Source organism: Hyla sarda, chromosome 9, assembly GCF_029499605.1.
Source record: "Hyla sarda isolate aHylSar1 chromosome 9, aHylSar1.hap1, whole genome shotgun sequence".
NCBI classification, from domain to species: domain Eukaryota; kingdom Metazoa; phylum Chordata; class Amphibia; order Anura; family Hylidae; genus Hyla; species Hyla sarda.
The window spans coordinates 176,997,271-177,007,457 of record NC_079197.1 but is presented as its reverse complement, the minus strand read 5'-3'; the positions used below and the strand labels follow the sequence as shown (position 1 = coordinate 177,007,457).

Sequence of the window (10,187 nt, the reverse complement as noted above, 5' to 3'; positions counted from 1 at the left end):
ATAGGAAGTCGAGATATGAGGACGGGAAAGGAGGTCTGGATAGGAGGACGGGATAGGAGGACGGGATAGGAGGTCGAGATAGGAGGACGGGATAGGAGGTCGAGATAGGAGGTCGAGATATGAGGACGGGTAAGGAGGTCGGGATAGGAGGACGAGATAGGAGGACGGGATAGGAGGACGGGATAGGAGGTCGAGATAGGAGGTCGGGATAGGAGGTCGGGATAGGAGGTCGGGATAGGAGGTCGGGATAGGAGGACGGTATAGGAGGTTGGGTCAGGAGGTCGAGATAGGAGGACGGAATAGGAGGTCGGGATATGACAACAATATATGAGGACTGCATATGAAGACAAAAGCTTCCTCCTTTGTTTATTTTCCTCCCCAAAAAGGATTAGGAAGGTAAAACCGGGCAACGCCGGGTACTCAGCTAGTATGAAATAAAATTGGTCTTATCACATCCAGAAACTTCCAAACTGTTAAATACTGGAATAAATATTTTTGTGTCAATAACTTTGGTCACTTCGCCACCCATAAAACAAGAACCAAATAAAAACTTCAGCTTCACCCAACAAAAAATGAGCCCTTACTCTATAGATAGAAAAACGTAATAGTTATGAGTATCAGAATAAGGCAATGCTAAGCAAGTTCCACCATTTTTCCCCCATTTTTAAAAAAAGTTTTTAAAGTTACATATATAAAATTTAAACAAACAATATATGATAAAATTGGTCTCACCACATCCAGAAACTTACAAAACTATTAACACTGGAATAATTGTTTTTTGGTGACTCCTCCCCCTAATAAAAGGCAATAAAACAGTCATCTGTAGCCTAAAATGCAACCAAATAAAAACTACAGCTTCTCCCCACAAAAAGCGAACCCTTACTTAGGTCTATAGATGGAAAAACAAAGAAGTTATAGGGATCGAAATACAGTGATGCTTAGCAAGTTTAACTGTAATTTTTTATTGTTTTTTAATGATTTTTAAATTGCATACATCAAATTTTTAAACAATACAAAATGAAATAATATTGGTATTGCCAGGCCCATTTCCAAACTATCAAATACCTAAATTAATATTTTTGGGCACCTCTCCTCCAATATAACAAGGATTAAAAAGCAATCAAGCAGTCATATGTAGCCTAAAATGCAATCAAATATAAACTACAGCTTCTCCCCACAAAAAACGAGCCCTTACTCTGTCTATAGATGGAAAAACAAAGAGGTTATAGGGATCTAAATATGGGGATGCCAAGCAAGTTTAACCATTTTTTTTGTTTTGTTTAGTTTTTTTTAACGTTTTTAAAGTTACCTATATAAAATTTAAACAAAACAAAATGAAATAAAATTGGTCTCACCAAATCCAGAAACTTCCAAACTATTAAATGCTGGAATAATTGTTTTTTGGTTACCTCTCCTCCCATAAAACAAGGATTATACGGCGATCAAGCAGTCATATGTAGCCTAAAATGCAACCAAATAAAATACATAATGCTCCTCCCACATAAAACAAACCCTTACTCTATAGATGGAAAAAAAAATAGTTATGGGCATCAGAATATGGGGATGCTAAGTGAGTTTCACTGTTTCACCTCTTTTTTTTTAAAGTTTTTAAAGTAACAACCAGTCATGTGTAGCCTAAAATACTACCAAATAAAAACTATAGCTTCTCCCCACAAAAAAACGAGCCTTTTCTCGGGTCTATAGATCTAAAAACAAAGTAGTTATAGGGATCGGAATACAGCAATGCTAAACAAGTTTACAGTTTTTTTTTTAATGTTTTTTCAAAGTTTTTTAAATGACATACATCAAATGTTTAAACAATACAAAATGAAATAAAATTGCTATAGCCAGGCCTAGAAATTTCCAAACTATTAAATACCTGATTTACTGTTTTTGGGCACTCTCCTCCAAAATAACAAAGATTAAAAAACAATCAAACAAAGAAGTTATAGGATCGGAATATGACGATGCTAAGCAAGTTTCACAGTATTTTATTTAAGTTTTTAAAGTTACATATATAAAATTTAAATAAAACAAAATGAAATAAAATACGTCTCACCACATCCAGAAACTTGAACACCGAGAAAGAAAAACCCTACAACTAGGTAGGTTACTGTGCAATGGAACTAACAACACAGAGAGAAGAATCTATTCACAGGACTAGTGTTGCTCGCGAATATTCGCAATTCGAATTTTATTCGCGAATATCGCATATTCGCGAATATAGCGCTATATATTCGTAATTACGAATATTCGTTTTTTTTTTTGTTTTTTTTCACAGTACACATCACAGTGATCACCCCCCTATATAATTTTTATATATGCAAATTTTCGCATATGTTAATTTTCGCACACGCGAATATTCGCATATGCGAAAATAAAACGAGAATATTACGAATATGCGAATATTCGCGAATATGACGAATATTCATCCATATATTCGCGAATATTCGCGAATTCGAATATGGCCTATGCCGCTCAACACTACACAGGACTATCATAAAGTATAAAAGATATAAACTTTATAAACTTCATACATAAAAATATGACACTAAAACGTGTATTTTGAAAAGACAAAACAATATAAGAAAAAGGAAAAAGAACAGTCAGGCACCAGAATATTGCAGAGAACTGGGTGGGTACAGAGTCTGACAAGACAAAATAAGTAGCCTATAGTAGCAATGTGAGTAGACAACAAATGACAAAGAGGATCCTAGGCAAAAGCCAAAGCCACAAGTGGACAGTTGGACCTCACACTGCTATACAAGAGAGTAAATAAACGAATAAACAAATGGATGCCAGACCATACCCAACCGACCCCAACGATCGTTTCGCCAACAATGTGCTTCCTCAGGGGGCGTGACTTATGGTCACATCACCAGTTCATAAGAGCCACCAATCAGGTGGAAGACTCAGAAATAGACAGTATGACCAACCAATGAAACATATGTAACCTCCTTCTAAGTACATATCAAGCACCTCCCCCTATCTGATGACGTTAGGTCTACCAGGTGGTAAGTATACTACATACCTAGTATAATGGGCATAACAACGAACCATGTTGTGAAGTGCGGATAGGCACTTCCGATTTACTGCAGGTGTCACTCAACCTCCTGGTCACATGGTAACGCCGTTAGTGTTGACAAATCGCCGCACAGGACGCACACCGCCGCAGCCGGTCACAGGGCCATTGGCTGTCCGGGCATGCTGGGAGTTGTAGTTTTGCAACAGTTGGAGGTCCACAGTTTGGAGACCACTGCTCTGTTGTTTTCTCTTGTCAATTAGTTGTATGGGGCAGTTATTGTGCAACTGTCTTACATCTGATCTATTACTCTGGATCAGGTAAGCTTGACCACCAGACCAGGACTGCATAGTTCCTCTAGGCTAGCCTTTCTTTCAAATTCCCAGCCTTATGCAGTTCAGTGCGGATTATATCTTATGCTCTGTGAATCTGTACCTTGTAGCTCTCTAGTTAATTGGCTGTCCGGGCATGCTGGGAGTCACAACAGTCACAATGATTGGGAAAATGCTATAGATATAATATATATATATATATATATATATATATATATATATATATATATATATATATATAAATATAAAAAGGCAATAGGGATCAGAAAATGGTGATGCTAGGCAAGTTTTACATGTATTTTTTTAAGTAGTTTAACATAACACAAACTCTAAAGAATTGGCATAATTGTAACTGTACTGAGCAGGAGAAAGAAAAGTTAGGTTGGGTTTGCACAGTATTTTCATGATTTTCCAATCAAGTGTCAAGGAGGCGGAGCCAAGTTGCTCAAGTGCCATAGCCCAGCACTCCTCAACTCCCAGCCCCTCCTTGATTGACAAAGTGAGCCACGTGAAGACGTGCCAGTTTGTGGCACTTGAGCAGCTCTGCTCCGCCTCCTTAACACTTTTATACTTTTTATTTATTTATTTTAAATGCAAGAAAGAAAACAAACAAAAAAAAAGCCCAATGACCATTAAAGCCAAAAACTGTATTGTCCAGAACTTTGTGAGTCCATAGGGAAACATGAAATGCTAAACCCACTTTTTATTTTTTTTTTTTTTTTTGTTTTGTTGCTCAGAGGCAGTTTTCAAAAATATCAGTGTACTCAGACTATGGTGTTATTTCTCCTATAGGAAAAAAAAATGTCAAGATTAAAAAAAAAAAAAAAAAAAAAAAAAAAGGCGCAATTCCCCCCCCCCCCCCCCCCCTAATTCTTCCATAGAAATCCTTGAGTCACATCATGAATAAATCCCATGACTTGTCCTGAGGAAAACGCTAAAGGAATTTTTTTTTTTAAAAAGCCACTTTTGGGGGGCATTTTTTTTTGGGGGGGGGGGGGGCAAAAAGAAAACAAACAAAAAAATAAAAATAAATTAAAAAAACCTAGCCTAACAAAAAGACAAAAGTAAAAAATAAAAAACCCTAGCCTACCAATCCATTGATCTGTAGCCCAGTACATGGATTCAGAGAGAATCTTGTAAGAACACAGGAGAGTGTGTGCAGCATCAGGGCGGTACGTGAGCCGCGGCTGTTTGTAGGTGTAATCCTCACAGATCTGACGCTTCCGGTTTCACGCTCTGATTCCTGCGCCTGGCGCGGTGCTCGTGTGATTGTCCCCTCGTGTGTGCTGCGCGGTGATAACACAACATTTCCGTGGATTACACCGGCATATGACACATTATCAGAGTCCTGGGATGTCTCTGTCTGAACCCAATAACCAGAACATGTTCTAGTGCTGTGGTCTCTGAACTCCGGACCTCCGGCTGTTGCAAAACTACAACTCCCAGCATGCCTGGACCTCCGGCTGTTGCAAAACTACAGCTCCCAGCATGCCCGGACCTCCAGCTGTTGCAAAACTACAACTGCCAGCATGCCTGGACCTCCAGCTGTTGCAAAACTACAACTGCTAGCATGCCCGGACCTCCAGCTGTTGCAAAACTGTAACTCCCAGCATGCCCGGACCTCCAGCTGTTGCAAAACTACAACTGCCAGCATGCCCAGACCTCCAGCTGTTGCAAAACTACAACTCACAGCATGCCCAGACCTCCAGCTGTTGCAAAACTACAACTGCCAGCATGCCTGGACCTCCAGCTGTTGCAAAACTACAACTGCTAGCATGCCCGGACCTCCAGCTGTTGCAAAACTGTAACTCCCAGCATGCCCGGACCTCCAGCTGTTGCAAAACTACAACTCCCAGCATGCCCGGACCTCCAGCTGTTGCAAAACTGCAACTGCCAGCATGCCCGGACCTCCAGCTGTTGCAAAACTACAACTCCCAGCATGCCCGGACCTCCATCTGTTGCAAAACTACAACTCCCAGCATGCCCGGACCTCCAGCTGTTGCAAAACTACAACTGCCAGCATGCCCGGACAGCCGTTGGCTGTCCGGGCATGCTGGGTGTTGCAGTTTTGCAACATCTGGAGGTGCAACAATTTGAGACCACTGTCCTAATGTGAGAGACAACGAGCACCGTGTTACCTTCTGTACCAATATCTCTGCTGGTTATCAGTGAATGGGAACAAATTCAGCCTAAAACCCCATTACCAACTAATCATTGTCACTGCTGAAAGTTTGTTACAATTGTAGCTGAAAGGGGTCATCCAGAATAAGAAGAAAAAAATGGTTGCTTTTGTCCAAAAGAGCACCACTCTTGTCCTCAGGTTGTGTGAGGTATTGCAGCTCAGTTCCACTTAAGTTAATAGAGCTGATAGAACCTTTATAAATGTATTTATTCACTAATTTTTTAATTAATTCATTCATTTATTTAGTTTTATTTTATTTATCTATTTATTCATTCATTTATATATTTATAATATTTATCGATTTATTTATTCATTTTGTTTTATTTTATTTATCTATTTATTTATTCATTCATTTATATATTTATTATATTTATCTATGTATGTATTTATTAATTCATTCATTCATGCATTTATTTATTTTATTTATTTATTTATTTATTTTTTCTTTTCTTGTTGTGGGTGAGTGTGTTGGGATATGTCTTGCTTTTGAGTTTTGTGAAGGGAGCTATTGACCTGTGGATTGAATAAATGTCCAAATATAGTAACAAATATAGTGTAACAAACTATCAGGATAGGAGACAGATGTGCTACTGATGGGATGAGCTCACAGAGCATTGTCTAGACTGGATACATTGTAACAAACTCTCAGGACAGGAGAGACATATGTGCTGCTGCTTCATTCAAGTCACAGAGGATTGTCTGCTACATTGTAGCTCATCCAGAACTTCTATGTTGGGATTTTTAAGAACTACAACACCTGTGAGGCTTCACCAGATCTGTGTCCAGATAATACTCAGCAGTGACGCTGGAATTATATATTCAGCAGAACTGCTGCTGCTTGTGTGCATAGATTGTACTGGATGGTCGCCGATGGCACGAGCTTCACTGCTCCCTGAGCAAACTGCACAAGGAGGAAGAGAAAGCAGAGGAAGAGCAAGAGGAGGAAGAAAAAGCAGAGGAAGAGAAAGAGGAGCGAGAGAAAGCAGAGGAAGAGAAAGAGGAGGAAGAAAAACCAGAGGAAGAGAAAGAGGAGGAAGAAAAAGCAGAGGAAGAGAAAGAGGATGAAGAAAAAGCAGAGGAAGAGAAAGAGGAGGAAGAGAAAGCAGAGGAAGAGAAAGAGGAGGAAGATAAAGCAGAGGAAGAGAAAGAGGAGGAAGAGAAAGCAGAGGAAGAGAAAGAGGAGGAAGAAAAAGCAGAGGAAGAGGAGGAAGAGAAAGCAGAGGAAGAGAAAGAGGAGGAAGAGAAAGGAGGAAGAGAAAGAGGAGGAAGAGAAAGCAGAGGAAGAGAAAGCAGAGGAAGAGAAAGCAGAGGAAGAGAAAGCAGAGGAAGAGAAAGAGGAGGAAGATAAAGCAGAGGAAGAGAAAGAGGAGGAAGATAAAGAGGAGGAAGAGAAAGCAGAGGAAGAGAAAGAGGAGGAAGAAAAAGCAGAGGAAGAGAAAGAGGAGGAAGAAAAAGCAGAGGAAGAGAAAGAGGAGGAAGAAAAAGCAGAGGAAGAGAAAGAGGAGGAAGAAAAAGCAGAGGAAGAGAAAGCAGAGGAAGAGAAAGCGGAGGAAGAGAAAGCGGAGGAAGAGAAAGAGGAGGAAGAGAAAGAGGAGGAAGAGAAAGCAGAGGAAGAGAAAGCAGAGGAAGAGAAAGCAGAGGAAGAGAAAGAGGAGGAAGAGAAAGAGGAGGAAGAGAAAGAGGAGGAAGAAAAGGCAGAGGAAGAGAAAGAGGAGGAAGATAAAGAGGAGGAAAGAAAAGCAGAGGAAGAGAAAGAGGAGGAAGAAAAAGCAGAGGAAGAGAAAGCAGAGGAAGAGAAAGAGGAGGGAGAGAAAGCAGAGGAAGAGAAAGAGGAGGAAGAGAAAGAGGAGGAATAGAAAGCAAAGGAAGAGAAAGAGGAGGAAGAAAAAGCAGAGGAAGAGAAAGCAGAGGAAGAGAAAGAGGAGGAAGAAAAAGCAGAGGAAGAGAAAGAGGAGGGAGAGAAAGCAGAGGAAGAGAAAGAGGAGGAAGAAAAAGCAGAGGAAGAGAAAGCGGAGGAAGAAAAAGCAGAGGAAGAGAAAGAGGAGGAAGAAAAAGCAGAGGAATAGAAAGAGGAGGAAGAAAAAGCATAGGAAGAGAAAGAGGAGGAAGAAAAAGCAGAGGAAGAGAAAGCAGAGGAAGAGAAAGCGGAGGAAGAGAAAGAGGAGGAAGAGAAAGAGGAGGAAGAGAAAGAGGAGGAAGAGAAAGCAGAGGAAGAGAAAGAGGCGGAAGAGAAAGAGGAGGAATAGAAAGCAAAGGAAGAGAAAGAGGAGGAAGAAAAAGCAGAGGAAGAGAAAGCAGAGGAAGAGAAAGAGGAGGAAGAAAAAGCAGAGGAAGAGAAAGAGGAGGGAGAGAAAGCAGAGGAAGAGAAAGAGGAGGAAGAAAAAGAGGAGGGAGAGAAAGCAGAGGAAGAGAAAGAGGAGGAAGAAAAAGCAGAGGAAGAGAAAGAGGAGGAAGAGAAAGCAGAGGAAGAGAAAGAGGATGAAGAAAAAGCAGAGGAAGAGAAAGAGGAGGAAGAGAAAGCAGAGGAAGAGAAAGAGGAGGGAGAGAAAGAGGAGGAAGAGAAAGAGGAGGAAGATAAAGCAGGGGAAGACAAAGAGGAAGAAAAAGCAGAGGAAGAAAAAGAGGGGGAAGAGAAAGTAGGGGAAGAGAAAGAGGAGGGAGAGAAAGCAGAGGAAGAGAAAGAGGAGGGAGAGAAAGCAGAGGGAGAGAAAGCGGAGGGAGAGAAAGAGGAGGAAGAGAAAGAGGAGGGAGAGAAAGAGGAGGGAGAGAAAGCAGAGGAAGAGAAAGAGGAGGGAGAGAAAGCAGAGGAAGAGAAAGAGGAGGAAGAAAAAGCAGAGGAAGAAAAAGAGGGGGAAGAGAAAGTAGGGGAAGGCGAGGAGGAAGAGAAAACAGGAGAACACAAAGAGGAGAAAGAGAGAATAGGAACAGGGAATAAGGAGGAAGATAGTGAAATGAAAGAAATAGAGGAGGAAGAAAAAAACAGAGGAAGACAAATAGGAGGAAGAGAAAGCAAGGGAAGACAAAGAGGAGGAAGAGAAAGTGGAGGAAAAGAAAGCAGAGGAAGACAATAAGGTGGAAGAAAAAGCAGAGGAAGAGAAAGAGGAGGAAGAGAAAGAGAAGGAAGAGAAAGCAGAGAAAGAAAAAGAGGTGGAAGAGAAAGGAGGGGAACACAAAGGGGAGGGAGAGAGAATAGGAAGAGGAAAAAAGAGCAAGTTTGTAAAATGAAAGAAATAGAGGAGGAAGAAAATCAGAGAAAGACAAAGAAGGGAGAGAAAGCAGAGGAAGACAAAGAGGAGGAAGAAAAAGTCGAGGAAAAGAAAGCAGAGGAAGACAATAAGGTGGAAGAAAAAGCAGAGGAAGAGAAAGAGGAGGAAGAGAAAGCAGAGGAAGACAATAAGGTGGAAGAGAAAGCCGAGGAAGAGAAAGCAGGGGAAGACGAGGAGGAAGAGAAAGAGGAGGAATAGAAAGAAGAGGAAGAAAAAGAGGAAGAAGAGAAAGTAGAGGAAGAGAAAGAGGAGGAAGAAAAAGGAAGGAAAAGAGGATGAAGAGAAAGCAGAAAAAGACAAAGGGGAGGAATAGAAAGCAGGCGAAGCCAAAGAGGTAGGGAAAGAAGATAAAGTGTGAAAAAGAGGAAGATGCAGAGAAGAAAGAGAGGAGAAAGAGAAAACAGAGGAAGACAAATTGGTGGTAGGGAGAGAAGAGGAAAATTGAAAAGAAAAAGGAAGAAGGTGAAAAAAAGGAGGAGGAAAAGAAAGCAGCGGAAGACAAAGAGGAGGAGGAAGGGGGAAAAGAGGAAATAGAAAAGCAAAAGAGGAGGAAGAGAAAGCTGAGGAAGACAAAGAGAAAGGTAGAGAAAAGGAAAAAAGAGAAAGAAAATAAAGAAAAAGAAAAACAGGAGAAAGAGAAAGACGAACAGAAAGAGGAGGAAGAAGATAGATAGAAAGGGAAGAGGGAAAAAGAGGAAGACAATGAAAACAAAGAAAAAGAAGAGTAAAAGAAAGGAGAGGAAGACCAGGTGGAAGAGGACAAAGCTGAGGAAGGAAAAGGGAAAAGTAGAGAAGAGTAAATTGAAAAAGAGGAAGAAGATGAAGAGAAAGAAAAACAGAAGGAAGACAAAGGGGTGCTAAAGAGAAAGAAAATGAGGAAGAGATAGAAGAGGAAAAAAGGCCAAAGTACAAATGGAATAAGACACAGAAGAGAAGTAAGAGAAGAACAATAGAGGAGGAGGAAGAATATCAAGAAGAGAAGGAGAAAGAAGAAAAAAAGAAGAATAAAACGAAAGCAAGACAAAGGAAAGAAATATAAAAAAGATGATAAGGAAGAAAAAGAAGACAGACTGAAAGAAAAAAGGGATGAGAAGACAATAAAAAGAAATAAGTGTAAGGAGCAGAAGAGGAAGAGATAAAGTCGTCTCCATCTTCATCTCACTTCAGATAAATCATTCATGGATCAGATCTGAATAAAGAGAGAGAGAGAGACCTCTGTGACTGGTCTGTCCTCCCTGCAGATCCTGTGGACTACAACACCCAGCACTACAACTCCCAACACTAAATCTCCCAACCTTACAGCTCCAGATACATTACACGGACTCAACACCGCCAGCACTACACCCCCAGCACTACACCGCCAGCACTACACCACCAGCACTACA

The 10,187-nt window shown here is 40.7% G+C and overlaps 1 protein-coding gene across 2 annotated transcripts in view; it reads right to left on the bottom strand.

Moving 5' to 3' along the window:
* LOC130291147 (connector enhancer of kinase suppressor of ras 2-like) overlaps positions 1–10,187 on the bottom strand; it is a 563,764-nt gene that overhangs the window by 395,131 nt on the left and 158,446 nt on the right. Inside the window, exon 1 of one of the 2 annotated variants that reach the window (XM_056539607.1) lies at positions 3,032–3,135. The exons of the other annotated variant lie outside the window; for it this stretch is intronic. Within the exon in view, the coding sequence (XP_056395582.1) occupies positions 3,032–3,047 (16 nt within the window). The 5' untranslated portion in view covers positions 3,048–3,135. Of the gene's footprint in view, positions 1–3,031; positions 3,136–10,187 lie in introns of those variants that run through there. 2 annotated transcript variants of the gene reach the window in all.